This window comes from Eulemur rufifrons, chromosome 7 (genome assembly GCF_041146395.1).
Source record: "Eulemur rufifrons isolate Redbay chromosome 7, OSU_ERuf_1, whole genome shotgun sequence".
Taxonomy (NCBI): Eukaryota; Metazoa; Chordata; class Mammalia; order Primates; family Lemuridae; genus Eulemur; species Eulemur rufifrons.
The window spans coordinates 187698412-187723015 of record NC_090989.1 but is presented as its reverse complement, the minus strand read 5'-3'; the positions used below and the strand labels follow the sequence as shown (position 1 = coordinate 187723015).

Sequence of the window (24604 nt, the reverse complement as noted above, 5' to 3'; positions counted from 1 at the left end):
GGGGCACCCGGGAGCAGCCACCCTTGGTGGTGGACGGGCCTGTTCCTGCCTTGCCAACATCCCTTCCCACACTGGGGGGTGGAGTCAGGGAAAGACTCAGGGCTGGAGCACGGGGACTCCAGCTCAGATACTCTGTGGGCAGGATGGGGTTATTGGTTTGATGTTGGTTTTGTTTTTTAATTTCCCTTCCTGTTCCTGGAGAAGAGAGTATATACACCCTTTCCTGAGGGGGTCTTTGCAAAGTACAGAGAGTCTCCAGCTTAACCACGGTTTGGTGTACGACATTTCGACTTTACCATGGTACAAAAGCAGTCTGCATTTAGTAGAAGCCATGTTTTGAGTACCCATGCAACCATTCTGTTTTTCACTTTCAGTACAGTATCCAATAAATTACGTGAGATATTCAACACTTTTTTATAAAATAAGCTTTGTTTTAGATGATTGTGCCCAACTATAGGCCAATGTAAGCATTCTGAGTATGTCTGAGGTAGGCTCGGCTAAGCTACGATGTCCAGTGGGTTAGGTGTATAAAATGCATTTTCGACTTAGGATCAACTTACAATAGGTTCGTAGAGATGTAACCCCATCGTAAGTCGACGGCATGTGTATAGACAAGACAGATCTCCGGTTTCACTGGTGTCCCGAGCTTTGGGAAACAGTGGTGTGAGGATCCGTGGTTCTCAGACTTGAGTGAGCATCAGAATCCCCCAGAGGGCTTGTGACAGCCCAGCTTGCCGGGTGCACCCCGGAGTGTTGGATCCAGCAGGTCTGCAGTGGGCCGGGGAGTCTGCATTTCTAACAAGTTGCAGGTACTGCTGATGTGGCTGGTCGGGGGAGCACACTTTGAGAGCCTCTGTTTTAGCATCACACCAGCCAGAGTATGCTACGTCACTGCAGGACAAAGGCTTAGTTGTCTTGTATGTACTTACCTGTGTTTTCCTTAACCCCTTCTCCCGAACAGAACCTGAACTCCCCAGGCCCCTCTCCCGCCAGCTCCATGGAGGGGCAAAGGCGCAGTGTTTCCAAGAGGCCAAGAGACGGAAGCCGACCCCTGGGGAAAGGCAAATGGATTAAGAGCCTGAGAAGATTCCAGGGGACAGGGGAGACAGGATGAGGAAGTGTTCACTTTTTGTTCTTTACATTGTATAAATCTAGAAATCATACAAGTTATTTCAAACACAATAGGCTTAGTATTTCTTAGCACCAGGGGAGGCAGCTTCTGCTCAGAAAGGAGGGGTGCGTGGAGCAAGTGCCACATTCAGTGGGATGGTGGACAGCACAGGACTTAGAGGCAAAGACCTGGGTTCTGCCCCAGGCTGCTCTGTGACCTTGAAGGATCACTTCAGCTGTTGTAGCCTATTTCCCCAGCTGTAAAACGTATAAAAATAAAACCGACCTTGAAGGGGTGCCATGAGAGTCAGAAGACCCAAGGTGGGTAACAACGTAAAAACCACTACGTGGATGACAGTTGCAATATAGCCAACCTGAGCTGTCTTGGTTTCCGCAGGAAGGACCAGTACCTCCTCTCACCCGTGAACTGTTGGTATCTGGTTCTGCATCAGACCCGGCGGGAAAGCCGAGATCATGCCACCCTAAATGACATCTTCATGAACAATGTCATCGTCCGCCTTTCCCAGATCAGTGAGGATGTCATCAGACTCTTCAAAAAGGTGGGCAAGTGGACCACCCCACCTGTCCCAGTTCTCTGCCCCAGGCTGGCCATGGCAACACTATGCCAGCCAGGGTGGGATGTGGTCTGGGGACAAGGGACCAGGAGGGCAAGTGTGTTGAAGGGTGCAGGGGCCGAGGGCTGGACTTGGCACTCCAGCCCTGAGCTTGAACCCTGGATATGCCTTTTAAAGACTGTGTGGTCTCAGCTACTTCAGCAAGTACTGCCACAGAAGTGAAAACCTTTGCGTGGTTAGGTGAGTAGTACATATTCCCCGCAGGGAATTGGAACAATGGAGATGAGCACAAACACAAAAATTAAAATCACCTGAAATGTTATCACTCAGAGACAATCACTTTGATGTCCTAGGAATTTTTTCTTTATATATACACATGCAAATACATTTTCTATGAGTGCTTATATTTATACATTTTCTAGTGTACACATACATTTTCCAAATGAGATCATATTGCATTTATGATTTTACTGATTAGGTTACCTAACAAATTGTGTAACATTCTATTACACTAGTTTCCCACACCAATAAGTATATTTCTATTATATAACATTTTGAATGATAATATAGTATTTCATTATATAGATGTGCCCTAATTTATTTAATTAATCTCTTATGGTTGAACACTCTTAGGTTATTTCTGTTATTTTACTCTTACAAATAATGCTGCTGCGAGCTTGTCACATCCACGTTACTTTCTTAGAATCAGTTTCTGCAATGCCAATTTCAGCATCAAAAGTTTGCTCGTTTTTAAGATTTTTGACAGAGTACCCCATCACTTTATATGAGAAAGATCTTACTCATACAAACGTCCAGAAACCTAGTGTGGAAGGAGCAGTCAATTCTCATGCCCCCGAGGTTTCTGTGTTCTGAGCTCCTGGCACAGTGCCTGGCACACGGCTAGGTGCTGTGTGAATGTTTGGAGAATGGAACTCATGTCTGCAAACTTCAGTTTCCTGCCTGTGCAATGGGCAAGTCATTCATCTTTTGTGAACCTCGTGCTCTTTGTCTAATGGGGCTAAGGTCAGCCACTTCCCAGGGGCAGTGTGAGGGTGAAACAAATGGGGCACGCGAAGGAGAGAGGCATTATTGCAAAGTGGTTTGGGGCATGGCCTCTCAGTCCAGAATTCTTAAATTCGGGACTCTGGTTCATAGTGCTGGTTCCATCATTTATTGGCGATGTGTCTTTGGGCTTGTTAGTTCAACTCTCTGTGCCTCAGTTTCCTCATTTGTGAAATGAGGATGGAAATAAAGACCCAGAGGCCGCTGGAAGGATTAACAGGGTTGTCACCCCCACTTACAGCGTGGAGAGCAGCACCTGGCACCTAGTGAGCGCCCAGGGAAAGCCGGCTATTACTATGCAAATGTAAGGGACTGTTGTTACTAAAAGAATCTAGAACCAATTTTAGGGGTTTGGTGACCTGGGATTGCTAGAAGCACAAGGAAAGGGACAAGTTGATTTAAAATATAATCATCTCTCCATCGTCTGTGTTTGAATTGTCCACTTTGAGGATTACTTTGATAGCAAAATTGTAATCGCAGGCTAATTTCCTCCTGCCACACAATACGCCTCTGGTTTCCCCCTGGGGCCGTGTTTATGAACGTGGTCTAAGTTTAATATTTTCCTAAGCAAACATAATTAGGAAGGTAAATACATCGCAAAAAAAAAAAAAAAATACGCAGTGCTTTGCAAAGCCAAGCTGAAGCGACTCAGACGTGTGCAGGTTTGGGCTGCTGGTCCCGTTCCCAGCCCCCGCCTGCCGCTGCTGTCACGTCTTCTTTCCTGGGTGGGAGTGACTCACAGAGAAAGGGTCACCAGGGCCTTTAGGAAATGAAGGGTCTTTTTCCTGAGCTGAGCCTTGGGACAGCCGAGATAAATCTTTTCAGTTCTCATTTAGGCTGACAGCAGCCTGACTGGTGATGGAGGTTAACAGGGCGGAAAATAATGAAAAAGTGTCTACAGCTGAGCTCCTGGCTGCCTCGTTACCAGGCCTGTGCCTGCGGAACAAAGGGAACGACCGGCCCACAGCGGCCAGGAGGGAGCCGGGACAGAGCGAGGCCGGCTGACTTAGCACAGCTCGGCCCTTTGTGTCGCATCGGTTGTGTCTCATCGCAGAACCAGGCCTGCTCTTTAGAATATTGCTCCTGCAGGCCTCGAAACAGCCGTGGAGGCTGGGCCCTGGTCACGCTGGGGACCGAGTGGCATCCTTGCTCACCCCATTTGACAGGGGACGGTGAAGCCTCCCAAAGCTGCAAGAAGGACCCAGATTGGAAGCTTTGGGCCCCTTGTCATCCCCGGCAGGAGGCAGCATGGCTGGGCTTTGGGAGTTTGTCTCAGAACTGCCTCTCAGCGACCACCCTGGACAGGTCTCTCTGAGCCTCAGTTTCCTCATCAGAAAAATGAGATGGTAACAATGCCTGCTTCGTGGGGCTGCTTTGACGGGTAGAGGTAGGTTAAGTGTCCAGCACAGGCCTGGTATTCAGTAGGTGCTCATTAAATGGTAGCTCACCAGTGATCCCTAAGCATGGAACCCCCTCTGCGTGCCTGAGCTGCGGTCCTCGTGCTCAGTGGGTCCTTGATGACCCTGCCAAGTCCCCCCCACCGCAGCAAGTGGGCGTGGCCCCCAGCCTAGGGGTCTGTTCTATGCCTGTCTTCTGGCTGGGGCTTGACTTCATAATTCTCCATTTTCCCCTTTTGCCGTGGAATCTGTTCTGAGAGGCAGCACCTCAAATCCCAGGTTCCATGCACGTGGTCCCGCTTTAAGTGTGAGAGGTGTGAGATGTGGATCAGCCATAGGAAGATGGACCGTGGAGATCTGAGAGGCATTTTTGGTGACTGGGACACTTACACGTGCAGGCAGCAGAAACCCGGCTCACCCTGCTTTAAGGAACAAAGGGATCTGACCAGTTCCCCTGGCTTCAGGCACGGGGAGGGCTCCAGGAGCATAAAGGCTGTTATCAGAACTTCTGCAGGTCCTGATTCTTCCTCTGCGGGAAAAGCCTGTTTTGTCAGCTCTCCATGCCTTCTCCTCTGTGTTACCTTCTTTCACGTGTCAGCTCTTCAGCCTCATGTCTGATTCTTCTCTGCTCTCTTAGTGGAGAGGTGGGAAGTGGGGCAGAGAGGTGAGAATGAATTCACAGTGGAGGTGACCCTGGAGTTGGGTGTTGAAGGATGAATAGGAGTCTGCCAAGTGGGGAAAGGAAGTTGGGAGCTCAGGGTCTGGAGAAAGGCAAGAGCACTGTGGGTAGAGTATGTGATGAGGGAGGTCAAAGGCAACTCAGGACAGAGGCTGCAAAGTGGCCATCCACAGCTGAATGTGGCTCTGGAGTGAGATCTTTGTGGCCTTCACTATGTTAAGAAAAATCAACATTTAAAATTTTAGAGATTTCACATAAAATCAGGATTTTGTGTTTCTCTTACAAAATCAGAAGCTCCAACAATACCAGATAGGCATGGGCTCGTACTTGGCAGTAGTTAGCTGTGGCTGAGTAGCTGCCAGCCCTGCCAGGCTGGGCACGTTCTCTCCCCTGCCCTGCTGTCCCTGCTGTTGTCCGGAGAGTCACATCTACTTGGCTCCTTTGTTTTACTCTCTCTGCCCTTTGCGCATTTGGGTTTGTGGACCATCTTTAAACATGCTCTAACAGTGGCTCTTAAGTTCTAGCATGCCCCAGAGTCACCTGGAGGGCTTGTTAAATCAACCTGCTGGGCCCCAGTCTCACAATTTCCGATTCAGTAGGTCCAAGCTGGGGCCTGAGAATCTGCATTTCTAACAGATTCCCAGGTGCCGCTGCTGCTGCTGCTTTGGGGACCACACATGGAGAATGGCTCCTTGTCTGACATCCTTGTTTTGCCAATGAGGAAACTGAGGCCAACATCTGGTAAGTGCAGAGGTGGCCTCAAAATCAGGTTTTCAACTCCAGTTCCAAATACACTAGCCCGTGTGCTGCGCCCGCCGGGGGTTCAGTCTGCACCCCAGTTGCTCCCCGTCTGCCCCTAACCATTTCTGAGGCTGGGCCTGGAAGCCCATTCCGTTTCCAGCCTCATTCTGTTTTCTTCAGCCTCCTTAACAATAGCCGTCCATTATTCTATGCTCGGATGCCTGCAGAATTTAATTACTTGCCCTGGTCGTGATGTGAATTTGATTGTTGGAAGCTGTGGTGTTTGGGAGGAAGCGCTAATGAGGAAAGACTCTCAGCAGAGAAGAGAGGGCATGCGGGGGGCTTGTGTTTGAAAGCAGCCATTCACTGTGTGGCAACAAGGACTCGGTCTGGAGTGAGCTTTTTCGTTCCCGCCTCGAAGATGTCCATCGCATTTCATAAATAAATCAGGGCTTTTTGTGTCCAATAATTGCCTTGCTTTGAAACCGAGATCAAAAGCACCAGTGGCCTTGGATTCAAAGCCAAGTTTAATTTTTATTTTTTGGTTGCAGGAGAGAGTGAGGGTTTGCATGCTGGAGGGTCAGCTACGAGGCCTGCATGGAGAGACAGAAAGAGAGAGAGCGCGCAGTGGGCGCTCTGCCAGGGCGTGAGCAGCCTTCAGCCAATCTGCGCTGTCTCCCAGGGAGATGAAGTCGGGAACGCTGGCTCTGCCAGCATGGCCTGCTAAGCTGGTCATCAGCGGGCATTCCCAACTCTTACAATAAAATAGATTAGTGCTATCATGACAGTAGGTAAATAACAATTATAGATAACAAACAATGAGGGAGTGTTTGCTGTGTCAGGCTCCGGACTAAGCATTCTGTATACATTTAATTCTTCAAACCTAAGAGGAGGATGCTTCCATTACCCCGTTTTACAGATGAGGAAACTGATGCCAAGAAAAGTAGAGCTGGGGTTAGAATCCAGATGTGCCGACCCCGGTACCCAGACTCAGCAGTAAAGGCAGGTGCCAAAGAAGATGCAGAATGAACCAGATGCTGCGCCCTCCCCCTCCTTCAAGGACCTCAGTGTAGTATGGAAGCCAAGGCAGGAACGGTGGGGAGAGATGGTCATCACCATGGAAGTTCGTGCAGAGGGAGGAGAACCTCTAATCAGAGGGAGGCAGCGTTGGGAGTGAGCCTCAAAGGGCTGGGCTCTATCACAGCGGGGGTTCGCCGGGAAGTGGGCTTTGAGACGGCCTTTTCGTTGCAGGGGCATCTTAGGGAGGACTCTTAGGACTCCCACCTGTAGAAGAAAAGGGATGAAAGAAGCAGCTGGCAAATGGAAAAGCTGGCCTATAGCGCAGTCTCCAGGAAGGCCTCAGCCTGGACCCCGTGGAGACCAAGGGTGGCCCTCAGAGTTGTTCCGAGCTGCGGCGAGGCGGCTGGGCCTTTGCACCCTTGCGCTGGCTGGCCGTTGGATGTGGGCTGCCTGGAGAAGGGAATGTGGGCTGCCTGGAGAAGGGAATGTGGGCGTGGGCAGTTGCCTCTTCAGCCAAGGCAGTTCCACAGAGGGCTGACAGGCGGGGACGTCTGTTGCAGCACTCCCTGCAGCCGGGGGGATAAGTTCCCCAGTCCTGAGGGGGACCTGAGTGGTGTGTCATAGTGTCCACTACAGATAGGCAGAGATTCTGGGAAAGTGAGAGACAGAATCCAGGCCAAAGCGAGGCCAGTGGGCAGAAAAGTCTGGGTCCTGTATCGTGAGCAGGTAGGCATTCTAGTGCAGTGGTCAGGGTTAGGGGCGGGCTCTGACTTAATCTCTGTTTTGCCACTTTCCAGCTGCGAGAGCTCAGCCTAATCTCTAAAACTCCGAGTTTTGTCATTTAATAACCTCCTTCATAAGGACGTTATAAAGATTATTAAGAAATGATATAAAATGCCTGCATGGGGCACGGTAAGCAATCAATAAATGTTTACCTATTATTAGGATGATTACTGGAACTTGGAGAAGGAACATAGTGAGAATTAAGATTGGGGATGGGAAGAAGGGAGATTTTATTCAGGGTTCACAGGTTAAACAGAGGGTCAGAAATAAGGAAACATGCTCAGGAACCCACTCACAAAGTAGTTCTAAGAGGTGGTGGTCTTGTCTCTTCTGTAACCTCTCATTTCTTTTTCTTGTCTTATTGCATTTATTGGCTGGGACCTTCCTCCAGCACCGTGCAGAGGGAAGTGGCATCCTTGGCTTTTAAAAGGTGTGCTTCAGGCCGGGCGTGGTGGCTCACGCCTGTAATCCTAGCACTCTGGGAGGCCGAGGTGGGCGGATCGTTTGAGCTCAGGAGTTCGAGACCAGCCTGAGCAAGAGCGAGACCCCGTCTCTACTAAAAATACAGAGAAATTATATGGACAGCTAAAAAATATATATATAGAAAAAATTAGCTGGGCATGGTGGTGCATGCCTGTAGTCCCAACTACTTGGGAGGCTGAGACAGGAGGATCCCTTGAGCTCAGGAGTTTGAGGTTGCTGTGAGCTAGGCTGACGCCACGGCACTCACTCTAGCCTGGGCAACAAAGTGAGACTCTGTCTCAAAAAAAAATAAAAAATAAAATAAAAGGTGTGCTTCTAACTCGTCACCATTTGAGACAAAAACTCTTAGCAAATTAGGAATAAATAAGAACTCCCTTAGCCTGACAAAGGGTATTTATCAAAACCAACAGCAAATCATACTGCTGACGAGAGCCAGCAAGATGGCTGCTTATAAGATTAATATACCAAAATGAATAATGCTTCTGAGTGCCGGCTATATCCAATTAGAAAATGTCATTTAAATGCATACGTTATAAAGCAAGAATGACTGAAAATTGATGCCATTGAGGCTGCAAATTAGCCGCATCCCAGAAGTTTTGATAAGCGATGCTGTCATTGTCATCCAGATATAAATATTTCATAATTTCCATTACAATTTCTTCTTTGCCCATGAATTATTCAGAATTAGGTTTGGATTCTTTTTTATAGTTTTAAAGATTATTTTAAAGCTTTCTGCTTGTTTTTAATTTCTAAATTTATCACACCATAATAAGAAAATTAAGTCAATAAGGATATTTTTTTTTTTCAGTAATTGTTGGAGCATCAGCCTTATCAGATGTCAAGACTTCCTCTAAAGTGACAGTCAGAGGCACTAGAGCAGGGCTGGACAACTGACCGACAGGACAGAAGGGAGCCCAGAAACAGACCCTCCATAGACGGAGCTTGGTGTGGGCAGTGGCGTGTTGCCAGGCAGAGGGCAAAGGATGACTGTGTAGTAAACAGGACTAATCCAATTGGTCATTTGTCCTTTTCTTATTATTTGTAGGAACTGATTTTATACATACACCACACACACACACACACACACACACACATACTTTTTTCATATGTAAAAAAATAAGGACCCCACCTCAGTTTACAAAAATATATTTTAGAGAGATAAGAGCCAAGGGTACAAAGTAATACTTCAAAACTTTTGGAAGAAAATGCAAGAGATTATAGTTAAAACCTTGGGGTAGGTACAGGTTGCTTAAAGAAAACATTAAAAAGCACAAACCATAAAAAAAATTGATAAATTCCATTATACAAAAATTTTAAAATCTTCCATACAACAAAAATAAATAAATAAATAAATAAATAAATGGAAATACAGAAAGACAAGGAGAAGATATTTGGGACACAGAGAATTAATAAAGGGCTAATACCCAGAATATAAAATCAGCTCCTACAAATTAATAAGAAACGGGCAAACAACCCAACAGAAACATATGTAAGAGATACAAATGGGTAAGTCACAGAAAGTGAAATATAAATGGTCAAAAATATAAGAAAAGACATTCATACTTACTAGTAATCAGCAGAAGGTGAAATAAAATAAAATGAGCTACAACTTGACTCTCAGTCAATTGGTGAAACAACCCCTAAGTGCTGGCAAGGATGAGGGGCATTGGGAACTCTCTTGTGTTTCTGGCAAACACATAAATTGGTCCAGCCCTTTCGGAGAACAATTAGGCGGCGTCTGGTAACAGTGAAGGAAGAGGTGCAGGCCCTGCAACCAAGCAATTCCACTTCTGGGCATAAAACTTATTAATAGTATATCTGCACATACACATACAACTTTGTATGAGGATATGTGCTGCAGTGGTGTTTGTAGTAGAGAAACAGAGAAATAACCTAAGTGTCTGTCATGAAGGAAATGGTTAAATAAGCTGTGGATAGTCATACAGTGGAATATTATACAATGGTTAAGATGAAGGAACTAGATCTGTGAGTATCAATGTGAAGAAAAGCTGAAAACATAATGTCGGCTGAAAAAAGCAAGGTACAATATGATATTTTTATAAAATTTAGAACATAGGTGAATAGTTTATATTGTTCATGTTGTTAGACACCTGGCTGAAATAAAGCTATACAAGTGTGTGCTGTGTGAGAATATACACCAGTCTCAGGGCAGTAACTGAGGAAAGAGGGAGAAAGGAAATAGAACAGCAACACTTCAACTATATCTATAACATTTTGCTTCCTAAAAATAGTTTTGAAGCAAAAATGGCAAAATCTTAATAGTTCTCTAATTTGAGTGGCATGTTCGTGGGTGTCTGTTATTGTTCTCTCTACTTTTCTGCATGTTTTAGACATTGGAAAAGTTGAAGTTAAAGGTGAAAATAAGGAAAGGCAGATTGGAGATGGTTAAGAAGGCCCTTGTGTGTCACACTGAGAAGCTGGGCTTTATTTTCTAGACATTAGAGATCCATTGATGGTTCTTGAATAGGGGGTGGAGTGATCAGAGCCAAGTTTAAGGATGATTAATTTGATTTGGGGTGTTTAATGGCTTTGAAAAGAAAGATGTTGGACTGAGGGAGAGCATTTACATACGTATTAGTGGTGATAGGTAATGATGCCTGGATCAGGGAGGTTGATATGGGAATAGGAAGGAAGGAAGGGATGGATGGATGAGTGGATGGATGGAGGGGTAAGTGGATGGGTAGATGGATACATGGATGAAAGAATGGATGAGTAGATGTGTGGATGAAGGATGAGTGAGGAGATGGATGAGGAGATGGGTGGATGGATGGATGGATGGGGAGATGGGTGGATGGATGGATGGATGGATGTGGAGATCGGTGAATGGATGGATGAGGAGATGGGTGAATGGATGGATGGATGGGGAGATGGGTGGATGGATGGATGGATTGGTGAGGAGATGGGTGGATGGATGGATGGATTGGTGAGGAGATGGGTGGATGGATGGATGGATGGGGAGATGGGTGGATGGATGGATGGATGGGGAGATGGGTGGACAGATGGATGGATGGGGAGATGGGTGGATGGATGGATGGATTGGTGAGGAGATGGGTGGATGGATGGATGGATTGGTGAGGAGATGGGTGGATGGATGGGTGGATGAGGAGATGGGTGGATGGATGGATGGATGGGGAGATGGGTGGATGGGTAAATGAGTGGAAAGGTGGTGGATAGATGGGGGAATACGTGGGTAGAGACATTTTTGAAATGCCAATGCAATCCTCATTCATATCCTATCCACAAACAATTCAAGTGAAGCAGAAGATGAGGTTATGAAATGACAAGGAGGTTAAAGTGATGTCTCCAATCAGTGGTTCAGCAGTAATAAGTGATCTATAATGTTTTGAATCCAATAAATAGGCCTAACAACATCCATAGCCACCTTGAAGATAATGTAGAGAGGGAGAAAACAGCTCGAACATGAGCAGTTTCAGGTTTTCATAGGTATTCGTTTTTCAGGAAGGCGGCCTTGTCACTTTCCACAACATGCAGGCTGTCACCCCTACCCTCAATCGTTAGTTCCTTAAGAGTCTCACAGCACAAAAACAAACAAACAAACAAAAAAACCCTATTTATATATATACACACACACACATATATACACACACCCACACACACTATATATAAATAGTAGTCTGTCTAGAAAGTATACAGCATTGTTAATATTCATGTTATGTGGCTGGATGCTTTCTGGACAGACCTCGTATATATATATGTCGACATCAGGGACACAGTCAAGAAAGGTTACATGTTACTCCTGGGTATGTTCTGGGCCCACAGAGATTCAGCCCAACATTCCACACCATCCCCATCTGCTTCGACCTGGAAGTCAGGGGGTGGGGCCAGGACTGGGTCACAGATAACAGGAGATTCTGCAAAATGGCCCTGGGCACTGTATGTTACCTGATATTTATGATGATCTAAAGCAGAGCCTTGTAAATATCAGTGTGCTTCCTATACTAAGGCAGAGACATACCCATGTTTTAGAATAATTTTTGAATGTTTGGGAAAAAAACAACTTAAAGGCACTGGGAGTGCTAGCTTGCCCAATGGAGGCGACAGAGTGGGATAGTTGAGAATGTCACAAGCTCTATGACCTTGGGCAAATTACTCACCTTTCCTGAGCCTCTGTGTCCTAATCTTCAAAGTAGGGTCAATAATAGTGCCTCCCTGTTAAGGGCTGACGTTAGGCTTAAATGGGGTGTTGTCTAATAAAGCAGTTAGCATTGGTCCTGGCACATGCTAAGAGATCAAGAAACAATAGCTATTATTATTATCCATAATGAAAAGTATTAGTAGTAATAGCACTAAGCATTGACTCTAGCGATAATAAGTATATCATTGATAATAACATTTAGTGTTATTCACAGAGATCCAGAAACTCCTACCCTGACGACATCAGGTCACTTGTTCTAGCCATTCCTTGGACTTCTCAGGCCTGCTAGTTAAAGCAATTCTGAAAATGCAGCTTTCAGCATAAACTGGGTCCCAAAGTGGCACTGGGGGTAACTGCAGGGAAAGAGGCTGCAGGGCGCGTCTCTGGGCTCCTGGGTGCGCGTCAGGGGCCACCACTGCCAAGAACGTCCAGGTGGTGCCAGGGCCTTCCTGCTTCCTTGCAGTCCGATATCCAGCCCCAGGTTTTCATGGATACTGGATGTTGGTTTTTCAGAAGACGGAGCCTTGGCATGTCCCTCAACACCCATGCAGCCTCTCACCCCTACCCTCGATCGTTGATTCAGGACTTGAATCTACATTCCAGCTTCTTGAAAAAATGAGTAGATGACAGCATTTGGAGTTGCAGCAACAGGGGCTGTAGATTAGTCTGGGAAGGGCAGGAAAATAAGGCAGGTGTCCAGGAGCAGGGAGAGGGAGGAGATGGGAAGGGGAGGGGAAGAATGATAAGGCTGAGGACAGAGGGTGGGCAGAGACTAGGCCAAGGATGGCATTTGGGGCAGCAGTTGGCAACAAGACAGAGAGCCGCAGCCCGGTTACCGCACCCTAAGCCGAGCAGGAGTAGGAACGCAGCCTGGACTGTCGGCGCTGCTGTGTGCGGGTGTATGCTGGCCCTCCAGGACGGGCTGGGGAAGCCAGGTCCCTCTGAGACACGCCTTTTAAGCCTTTGCTTTGGAAATAGAAACCCAATCACTTTGGGCTGGGGCTTATGTACATCATATAGTTAAACAGGGAACGTCTGCGGGTCTCAAGTTTTGTGATTTGGTGAGAAAATAAGCCGGAGTGTGGAAAAGCCGGGGTGGGACCTGTCGGGATTTAGGACTGACAGAGACAAAGCCTTTTTTGTTGTTCTTTAGTTGTGTTTGTTTCCTATTCTTTGTTTGGAACCCCAGAACTAGGAAAACCCTAGAACGCCCCAAAAGTAACGCAGCATAAGAACATCTATTCAAGCAGAGGGAGAAACGCGAACCAGGCATGGCCGTGGCAGGAAGGGGCGAGGCAGGAGGCCCCATGTGGGGGACTGAGGGTTACGAAGGCATCCACCTCACCCTCTGCCTTAACAGGTTTCAAAGGATTGTTTAGGACGATCTCCTTTGGAGAAATGAAAAGGTATGTGTATGGGGGGGAGATTATTGTCATTAAAACCCAGCATTTTTAGATGGTATTATTATTTTCTTAGACATAGAGGGTGACATTAGCACTAGAAATGGCCCATCCTTGAGTTAGTTTGAGAGAGATAGATGGACACAGGCCCTTTAAAAAAGAACTTTTCAGATACAGCTCATAAAGTCCTGGGTCCTACAATAAGGTCTGTGAGAGTTTTCTCTCCAAAGCATGATCAGTCCTGCACTGAAAACAAAATCAAGTCACACAAGGCAAGATTTTCATGGCAAAGGAATCGATTTCTCTCAGAACTGTGTTTTGTCAAGAAAAATTTTGTCAGCTGGTCCCATCTTGACATGAATGAATATTTGTTTGTTTTTTGCAAAGACATAAGGATCAAAGATAACCACCTTTTACTCCTCTCTTGTACTGCTTCAGTGCATCAATGAGCTTAGCCACAGGCATTTATAGAGCTCCTTTTGTATGCAAGTCTCTGTGATCAGCTTTATAGGAAACGCTCTGAAGCCAGAGTTTTGGCCGTAAGGAAATGAATCCTTTCGCAGGAACTGTTTGAAAGCTGGTGCTTGGTGGAGAGTTTCCAGAAAGCTCTCTCACTCAGTTGGTTGTTCTGGTATATTCAGACTGATATAAACATGGGTCATGTCAGTATTCCTTCAAATAAGCAAAAGTGAAAATGTATTGGATCCTGTAAACTGATGAAGTCCAGAGGTGAATCTTGTGTAGGCGCCACTGGATCTGGGGACTGAAAGGCTCTGGCTCTGCTGTGGCAGGTGAGGGGGCTGCAGGCCGTGCAAGACTCCTGCTGTCCCTGCTTGGCAGCCCCAGAGGAGAGATGATCTGAGAGTGTGGCTATGAGAAAGCTCCCAGGGAACATTTCTATTGGCTCAGCCTCGGCACATGTCTGCCTCCCATCCAATCACTGGAGACTAGGCACTGGAGCATGCTGGGCAGGCCCCATCCCCTGGCTGCTGGGCCATCTTGTGTGTCCAGGCAAGCAGGGCCCAGGCCCACCCACATCTCATCTTCTGTTATCAGAAGAAGGAGGAGGGAGAAGCAAAAGATGGCTGTCGTGACTGGTCTATTTCTAGCAGGGCAGGTGGGACAAAGAGGACTAGACATGCTTGAAAGTGGGGACAAGGGCCAGGGGTACAGGTTCCTGCGCAGGTGATGGGAAAGTGCACTGGACAGGTATGTGGTGTCCAGAGGGCGTGCCTGCCTAGCAGCCAGGACTCGTCCCTATTGCAGCATTGCAATGGCTTCTCTTGACCTGTGTGTATGTACTGGGCCCTGAGGAAGCAGACCGCGGTAAGTCACTATGAGTGCCAGCTCTGCGGTCAGACCAACCAAAGCCGAATCCGGGCTCTGCTGCTTACTTTCCTGCCATGGGCGAGTTGCCTTGCTCAACCCTTCTAGCCTCTAGCCCTCCCTTATCTGTCAAGGTAGTACTTACCTTAAAGGTTTAAATTAGATAATGTGTGGAAGTGACTTTGCACAATATTTAACAAATGTCAAGTGCTCCCTAAGTGCTAGCTGCTGTTGAGCAGGGACAGTGTCTCATTTGGCCTTGTGTCTTTCGTGTTTCTTTGAGGCTGGTATCTATCAGGTATTCAGTAAATGCCTACGTAAACTGAATCAAAGCCAGGGAGGAACTGACCACAGACACACCAGAGGCCATCTCCTCCCCTGAGAGACCACACTGGGGTCTGGGTCATAAACCCAAATGCCTCCGCGGGCCAGATGGGGGACGTGTCCACGCGAGAGCACAGCCCTATCCGCAGGGGCCGCCATGTTTGAAACAGGGGCTCAGCGTTGCTGGATCTTCCAGTGTTTCCAGAGAAGCTGAAAAGCAGGACTTGTGAGGGAAATAGCCTGATTTTTAAATGCTGGGAAAGGATCCAGATTTTCTGAATGGCCAACCCCCCCCCCCCCCAAAAAAAAACCCCACGTCTGCAGGGAGAGAAGCTGCCACTTGGAGGCCTTGGTCTAAGGCAGGATTTCTCACTGGGGGATGATTTTGTCCCCTGGGGAACATTTGGCAATGTCTGGAGATGTTATAATTTTGGTTGTCACAGCTTGGGGTTGTGGGGAGGGAATGCTACTGGCATCCAGGGGACAGAGGCCAGGGATGGGACTAAACGTCCTACAAGGCACAGGACAGCCCCCACCACAAAGGGTGACCCGGCCCTGAGGGAGGTTAGCTGCTATTGGCCGTGGGCAGAAGAAAGGGGCAAAGGAGCCAGGCAGGGCCGGGGACACCTGCCCTCGTGGTGGCTGGCCCTTGACGTGGGTCCCCTCATCTCACAGGCTATTTGGGTCTGAAGGACAGGGCGGTGGGCTCTCCACCTGGAGGAGACAGGGCTGCCGTGGCGGAGCCTCCTGGGCTCCATGTCACCGTTTTCTGCAGAGCACGCACTTCCTGTGTGTGAGGGAAGCAGCCTGCCACTCCTGACCTCCGCAGGCACGAAAGTAATGTGAAAAATGTGGACAGCGCGTGCTCGTACGCCGCCACTTGGGTCCCCAGGGGCTGGGTGTGGTGGTCTGCTAGAGATTGTCAGGGTTTTGGCCTCCTGTTCCTGGTGGAATGTTTGGTTTGGGTCCCTCATTCAGTAGTTTCTGGAACCATAACTGATAATGTTTCCCTTCCCCAAACCAATCCCAACCAAAAAAAATAATGCCTTTGAGTGCTGCGCCATTCAGCAACTATTTGCTGAGCACCTACTCTGTGGCCAGCGGGGTGAGCAGAGGTGCGGGCAGGCTCCACCTGGTGGCTTCCCATCCTGTTGGGTAAACACAAGAACCAGCCCCCCAGGCCCTCCCCATGCAAACCACCCTCTGTACTCTGGTGTCCTCACCCTCCCGGAGCACAGCCCTGATTGTCACAGATGCCGCTCAGAGACCTCCAGTGGCTCCCAGTTGCGCTCTGGGTGAAGCCTGCTCCCCACTGGCCTCCGTGAGCTGCCCAGCCTCCACCTCGAGCTCGTCTCCTGCGTGGTGAGAAGGCCCTGGCAGTGCTCCCGTCCTCTCCATTGCTTCACCCACGTCATGTCCCTTTGCTCCCTCTGGCCCTTTCTGCCTCCTGCCTTAGAAATATCTGTGCTCTTCTCTCTCTACTTCACCCAGCTGGGAGGTTCTTAGGGGAAGAGTTAATAAACAACTCAATTTTATATTCCCTTCTCTGGGCAACTTCCTAGCCTTGTCCTTGGTGGCTCGGGAGTGTTAATTCAGCCTGTACTTCTGTCTCCCAGGGACTTTATTTGTGCCTCATGTGGTACCAGGTGCTGCGTATGTGTTATTTCTTTTCATTCTCATGGGGACTCCATCCTGTGACATCATCCCACTTTTACAGATAAGGAAACTAAGTCTTTGAGGAACTGTCACTTCATTCATTCAAAGATTCATTCAACAAACATATTTAGTGAGCACCCACTATGTGGCAGGCTCCGGAGCATTACAGGGGTGCAGGAATGGGGAAGCAAGATTTTGCTGATTGGTTCCCCCAAGAAGCAGACCCTGAGACATCTGAATTTAGCATCTAGGAGAGTGATTAGGAAGTGTGCTTGGGATCAGCCCCTTGGGGGAACAGGGGAGGTCGATGGGATGCAGGCAGCTTCATAGAAGCCTTGGCCAGCTCAGCAGGGTGTTCTAAGGATGGAACACCCTGCACAGCTGTCTGGGTTAGGACAGGCAGAGGCAGGCCTCTGTGTCCCACACTGACCAGTCTTTGGGTGAGGGCCACACCCAGAAGGAATGTCACCTTGTCCTAAAGGACGCTCTCAGCTGAGGGCTGTCTGCCCCCAGCAGTCCCAGTAGCTGGGAGTTCTGAGCATCCATCCCCAGAGGAAGTCTCTTTGCCCTCGTGGGGCCGACACTCAAGCGGGGTGGGGGAGGGGGAACAAATGATAAATGAATAAACAAGTAAACAAGGCAGATCATGTACAAGTGCAGCGAGGACGTAACAAGGTACTCATTTTACAGGCAGGGACGCTGAGATGCCAAGGGGCTAATGACTGTGAGCCCTGCCTCCTACCCAGGTTTCTGTGGCCCCCAAATCCACCTTCTCTACTGTCTCATGAGGCCTGCGCTAGTCGGTAGAACCTCAAAAGTCAAGCTAAGGAGGTGGGACTTGATCCTGTAGACGATGAGGAGGCTTTGGAGGGACACGGTGAAATACATTTCTAGGAAGCTCCACTGGCGCAGGCAGGCAGAACGGACTGTAGCCTCAAAGAGACAAGGACCCGGGACTTTGTGAAGAGGCAGCCTCAGTGATCTGGGTCTTCAGTGATGTTGTGCTTGCTCTGGGAACTGGTGGTGCCTTAGGACGCCTTTGGCTGCTCGTAACAGAACCCCCCCCTCCCCCCACAGTGGCTTGGCCAATGAGGCTGCAGAAGTGAAAGTTCACTGGGAGGCAGGCCCTGGGTTTTCATTTCAATCAGTTGCTCAGGAGGTCATTAAAGGAGCCAGGCTTGTTTTGCTCTGCCATCCTAAGGCTGCGCCCGCTTTTGGTCCTAACATGCCTACTGGTAGCAATTGGGACTACATGCGTGTTTTTGCTAGCACTCGGTAGAGAAGCTAAAACTTTCCCCTCGACCATGTGTGTCCTTCTCTTCCATCCAGTTAAGTCCCCTACGCGCCCCTGGACTGACAACACACACCAGACTCTGCCATCTCGAGTTGGGATCTGGTCAGCTTCCCTTGAAGAACTCTGCTAGAGGAATGAATTCCCGGGCAAACTGACGGCTTGCTCGGAAGTAGGAAGGCCAAGAAAGGATGTGTGTGGGGAGAGGGGACAAGCTTGCATGCGACGGAGAACAAAGGATTGCGCAGTTTGAAGGCAGGACACAGTGACAGATCGGATTGAGGAGGAGAGATTAAAGAAAAGTGTCAAAGACAACTCCCAGGCTTCCAGTCGACAAGCCCAGGAAAATATTATCCCATTGACCAAAATCGAGCAGGTGCGGGAAAGTTCAGGAGTTCGCCTTTGAGTAATTGAGGTTGATGTGATGAGGGGACATCTAGACCACACTGTTTTGCAACAGGTAAAAGTACAGGTCTTTGAGCTCGGGTTCAAGGTCATGCAGGATAGAGCACAGGAGAGAGGCCTGAGGGATGGTGACATGGCTGCTGGTCACCAGGAAGTGGATGCTGATGTCAGGGGCATGTGGGGAGCCAGCTGGGGCAGGGGCAGGGGCTAGGAAGGCAGGGCTAGAGGGGACTGTGAAGGTAGGACTGTTCCCAGCGAGCTGCTGCTAGGATGGGCTCCTTGCCTGTGTGCATAGTAACAGCGTACAAGGAAGTTCACTGCAATCGTTGTTTGAAATAAGAGACTAGAGGCAATCTACATGCCCATCCCTAGAGCTGGTTGAATTAAGTTTGGTACATCTGGTATGTGGAATCCTAAGCGGCTGTGCAAAAAGGGGGGTGCGAGAGCACATGGGCTGGGATGGACAAATCTCTCAGATAAGCATTGAGTGAAAAAAGCAAGACGGAAAGGTGTGTATAGTACGCACCCACTTGTGTTAACAGAGAACACACAACATCCAAGGGTGTGCTCGTATAGCCATAGCATAGATGATTTCTGGAAGGTATCAGAAGAAATTTTTCATAGCAGTTGCCTCTAGGTGGGGTTCTGGGTTCTGGGAGCCTGGGAGACTGATTCTCTCCACTTTACCTTGCTGGCTGTTAGAGTTTCTTTAACCATGTGTATTTATTTCCTGTTTTAAAAATTAGATCATAAAAATAAATACATAAGGAACAGAGTCTTGGGTGTCAGAGACGTTGGTGAGTTGGAGGACTGAGAGGGAGCCACTGGGGGATGTTGGAGAGTCTGGAGTCAGCAGTGATGGGACAAATGTCAGGGGGCGGGGCCATGGGAAACTGAGGCACCGACCGCTCACGAGAGAGAATTGTGGAGACTAGGAGGTGGCGGTAGCTGGTTTGGTTCACAGAGCACCACTGCAGAAATCACAGGTCGCTGCTGAAGGTCCCAGTGAGCTCTGCACAGAAAGTTCTGCACAGGGTCTGCTGCAGTGTTGGATTGGGTCCCCTTCCTTTAGTCACCGGAGCTGGAATGGCCCCCAAGACTTTTGCTGGCTGTTAAGCCATCTGGCACAAGCAAAGACGACCTTCAGAGGGTGACTGTTGTCAATCTGGGCCCAGAAGCTGAGAGAAAGAGCTGTAGGGTGAGGAGAAGCCTGAGAAGACATTTCTGAGGCTGAGCCTTGACCACTGGCTTCGGGGGCTCCTGACCTGTGTGGGGCGAGGAAGGCTGGTCTCTGCCTGTCAGCAGCGAGTCCCGCTGCGAGGCTGAGGGAGCTGGAAGGGAGAGCTGGCTGCCGCCGCTGGGCAGGGAGCAGAGAGCAGGGCTCCTGTTTTCAATACAGAAATTGAATGTGATGGTCTGGGCAAACAGGGAGAGTGTCTTGGTCCTTGCAGGCTGCTGTAACAAAATTCCATAGACTGGGTGACTTTTAAACAGAAACGTACTTCTCACAGTTCTAGAGGCTGGGAAGTCCAAGACCAAGGTGCTGGCAGATTTGATGTCTGGTGAGGGCCCACTTCCTGGTTCATAGAGGGCACCTTTTGCTGTGTCTTCACATGGTGGAAGGAGCAAGGTAGCTCTCTGAGGTCCCTTTTATAAGGGCACCAATCCCATTTATCAGGGCTCTACCCTCAGGATCTAATCACCTCCTAATACCATCACATTGGGAGTCCTCGTGGTCCTCCCTCCCCACCATCCATTCTCACCCTTCCTGTTTCCAGGAGAGCCATGAATTTTCCCTGAAATTCATTCCTCCAGGTAAACTTTTTAAGGGAAGCTGACCCCATCCCAACTTGAGATGGCAGATTCTGGTACATGTTGTTAGTCCCAGGGTAAGTATGTGACTTAACTTGATGGAAGAGAAGGACTTACATGGTCGAGGGGTACGTTTCAGCTTTTCTACTGAGCGCTAGCACAAAAAGCATATAATTCCAATGGCTGCCGGCAGGCATCTTAGGACCAAAAGAGCAGCCTTAGGATGGCAGAGTAAAACATACAAGATTTCAACATATGGATTTTTGGGGAGACACAAACGTTCAGCCATAGCAGAGAGTATTTATCAAAATCATAATCATAATAAAATACAAAGAATCCTAAACTCTTCAGGCTGGGTAGAACCTAGAGATATTTTCTCATTGTTTTATGAATGGTGTCCTTCAATATCAGGTAAGTTGCCTCACAGGAAAAGGATTGCGGTCAACAAAACTACATACTGTGGGCCCCTCTTAGAAAGTCTCCACGTATGTAAGGATATTAAAGGCACTGAAAAGTCCTGCAGTAAGCAAACCTTTGTTCAACCAGCTTTCTCCAAATGCATGTAGTCACACAAGCCCCCACCCCTTGTCTAGTGTAGGGCCTGGCAGTGACCTCCAGACCGTGCTTTAGGAAGTCTTGTTTTAATTTAAGCTTTCTATTTTATAAGTGAGATAGCTAAGGCTCGAAGGGGGAAGTGACTTTCCAAGGCCAATCAGCCAGTTGGGAGCACAGGAGAAGTGAGAGCCTGGATCTCTTGCCAGGGGCCTTTCTGCTAATCCTGTTCCCGTGCTGGGACAGACACCGTGACAGTGTGGACCTGCCACCAGGTCAGGATCCAGGCAGTGACAGGACGAGGTTAGACAGGCCAGGGACCAGCACAGGGGAGGGTGGAACTGAAATGCCGTGTCAAACCAAGGGTTAAGGTGTCTGTGCTAACCAGGCCCTGAAAGCCAGGAAGTCGACTTCCGCGTAGGTGCCCACTGCTGATTGGTAGTCCAGGAAGACAAGCCTTCGGGGAGCAGGAGGGCACTGACTTGCTAGTGGAAGGTGTTTCCTGGATCGCCTGAGAATCCCATTTACTCTCATGAGCCACTGAGAGGCTAGATCACTGTTTCCCAAACTGTGTTCTGTGGAACCCCAGAGGGTGATGAGTATTGAGCAAGGAACTCTGGTCATACCAGCTCAGGACACACAGAATTAAAGAAAGATTCTGTGGGGCTTTCCAGGATCTTTAATATGCTGTTGTCACCGTGAGTCACCAAGGCAGGGAAATGATGTGTAGGATTCTCCAGACTCTATGACCAGGGAATCCCATTTGCAGGGGGCCTCTCTGTGGACGTGTTTCACGGGTACAAGTTGAGGAATTCAGGCCCAGGTCAGGGAGGCTGATGGTGATTTCTGCACCCCTTCCCACCGTACCACAAACATTCCTGACCTTTCTGTGTTGAAAAGAAATTGGTAAATGCAACCAGCAAACTGCTCATCCCCTGACATTTGTTCTTCCCCCTTCCAGAGCAAGGAGATCGGCCTGCAGATGCACGAGGAGCTCCTGAAGGTGACCAATGAGCTCTACACAGTAAGTTCTGTGCAGGATCACCGCGGTTTGGGAGCTGGCGGGAGGTGAAGCAGAGGTCTGGGATGCCCCGGGGCCTTTTTGCTGTGTCTTGCGCCCTGTGACAGTGGCTCACCCTGTTGGGATGTGATGACTCACAGCCCCAGCTTCTGAGTCTTTACGGCTGGGGTGGGGCCTGGGCATGACCAGTTTGTGAAAGCTCACGAGAGATTCAGATGACCTGTAGCTGAGGGATGTGTAACCCGGGAAAGCAAAGGACACACAGTGGAGGCAGGGAGAGCGTGGGTGTGTGCAGCCTCCTGAGCGCAGGGATGTGGGTTTTGGAGTCAGGTGGCACAGGCTTGAGTCGTGGCTGCCCCTTAATGACTGTGGGACCTTAGGCAGGTGTGCAGCTCATCTGGGTCAGCACCCTCATCTGCAAAATGGAGCACTTCCCCAGGATCCGGTGAGGTGACGGGGCGAGCACGCCTTGACATCTCCAAGGTATAATTTCAGAACATCACAGCTGGGCCCAGAGCTGACCTTGCTATCTGTCTGGAGTCAAGATCTAACTACACTTGAGATGAGTGTTAGAATCGGAGAAGGCCAGAGAATGAGGATCGCATGAGCATGCACACACACACACACACACACACACACACGGCTATGGTGCAGGAGCTTACAGACTGTGCTGGGAGGAGCTTTTAGCTTCCTTGGAGAGGCTTGGGGAGTGGGGTGGGGTAGACCCAGCAGGTAGCGTGCCCGGCCCCTCATACCACAGCAATCAGAACAGAGTTACATTTTAAATATATAGGGGGTCCTTGTAAAGCTTCTCATTAAAAGTGTGTGTGTGTGGTGGGGGGAGGGAATTCTGCTGCTAAAATTAGATTTGAAAACGCCTGGTACGAGGGGGAACAGGAGGAGGCTGTGGGAAGCCCTGGACCTCGGGTCAGAAGGCCCCCCGCAGACCCCAACCAGCCGTGGGACCTTGGGCAAGGCGTTTGCTTTTCTGGGCCTCAGTCTCCCAGTCGGTAAAACCAGGCTGAGAGTGCCTAGATAAAAGTTGAAACTTGAAATTCTAAGATTCCAAATTAAAAAGCAAAACTTGAGCCCCTGGACAGCTTTTAGTTGCGTCATTCTTAAGGTAAGGACTGCTGCTGGAGAATATATATGGCTTTGCATCAGCTGGTCCTTGGGGGGCGGAATAGCTTATTGGCTTAAAGCACAGACTCTGAAGCCAGAGACCTGGGTTTGAATCCCAGCATCAAGCACTAACAGAAGCATTAGCACTCATTCCACACTCTCGTGAGAATTTAAGATCCATACATAAAACATGCCTACAACAAAGAAAACAAAAGGGCATAGTGTATCAGAAGTTCTCATTATTACTTTTTTATCATCATCATTATTATCTGCACCTCCTTGGTGAGCCTGAAGTAGGCTGTTGTATACACTCGCTGTGGGGGAAGGTAGGGTGATAAATGTGCCAGGCTGGGGCCCGAGGGGGAGTGTCCTCAGAATTCTGCAGAGGGTTTGGGGAGACCAGGTGTTCCCCAGTTTAGGTCCCTTTTAGGTTCCTCAGGCCCCTCCTTGAGTAGATCACTTTCCTCCACAACGCCCAAACACCTGAGCTCCACATCCCAGGACCCCCTGGCCACCCCTGCAGAGGCCTCTGACCTCCAGCTGGGCTCCTCTTCCTGGCGCTGATGTTCATACCAAACACCTTCCCTCTGCTTCTACCCCTGCACCTCCCCTGCACTTCCCCCTGCCCATAGCTGCCCTCCTGCCTCCGCCTGTTTGTGCCATGCTCATTTCTCAAGCTCAAACCAACCCCACCACCTTCAGAGAGCCACCACCTCCGGGCTTTGCGTTCCTATGGCACTTGTGCGTGAATCTCTCTCGTGCGCCTACATCCTGCCTCCCCGCTGCGGTGTGAACCCCCCTCCCGGGGGAGGGAGGAGCAGCACTGCACTGCAGGCCCAAAGGCTCAGTTTGAACCCAGCTGTGTGGCCTCGGCCAAGTCCCTTCACCTCAGTTTCACCTGTGAAAAATGGGGCAGGGCAGGTAATCTTTCTGCTGTTTGTGGGTCAGACAGGGCCAGGCGTTTGTCAGAGATCAGGAGGACAGCGGTGTCTCTCTCTGTCCCCCTGTGCGGGGTGCCAGCACAGTGGCCTAAATCCGGCAGGTGCTCCACGCACATCTGCCTTGGTAGCCACGGGCCAGGGGAGCGGGACAGAAACGCCACTGGCGTGAGACAGGGAGGAGCCCTGCCCGGTGGAGAAGGTGCTGGGAGCTGGGGGAGGAGGAGGGGCCCGGCGCCCCCACCCCCAGCTGTCTCCTTGTGCTGCATGAGGAGGCGTGGGAGCCTCAGGGTGCCAACAGCACCCCCCAAGATCATTCGTTGACTGCACACTGAGTCTTCAGTAGTTACCCAGAAATTCTGTTAAATTCAAGCATTTAGGGCCAACTGCTGGGTCCCCCGCACTGCACTAGGCACAGAAGGGATCGTGAACATTTCAGAGTTCGTTTCCGTCAGAGTCTTGTACATCTCCGTGTTCCCAGGGTGCCTGCCGGAGCGAAGGAGGAAGGGTGGGACGGATGAAAATGTGAAAGAAACTGGTTTTGCCCACGAGGAGTTTAGAATCAGAGACATAAGAGTAGTAGAGTCTGAACTGAGGATGCAACACGGGACAGGGCCTAGCACGTGCTGGACATGGGCTCGCAGGGGAGGCACCCTGCCTGTGAGCTCTGTGGGGCTGGCCCTTGTCCCCAGGCTGCGCCCAGAGCCCGCTGCCGTGCCAGCACCCAGGA

General features: G+C 49.3%; 1 protein-coding gene across 2 annotated transcripts in view; it reads left to right on the top strand.

Moving 5' to 3' along the window:
* Nucleotides 1-24604, top strand: part of SRGAP3 (SLIT-ROBO Rho GTPase activating protein 3) — a 242153-nt gene that overhangs the window by 127807 nt on the left and 89742 nt on the right. For both annotated transcript variants that reach the window (XM_069473851.1, XM_069473850.1), the window contains exons 3-4: nt 1508-1670; nt 21755-21817. In XM_069473851.1, coding sequence (XP_069329952.1) covers nt 1508-1670; nt 21755-21817 — 226 coding nt within the window. The remainder of the gene's footprint in view (nt 1-1507; nt 1671-21754; nt 21818-24604) is intronic.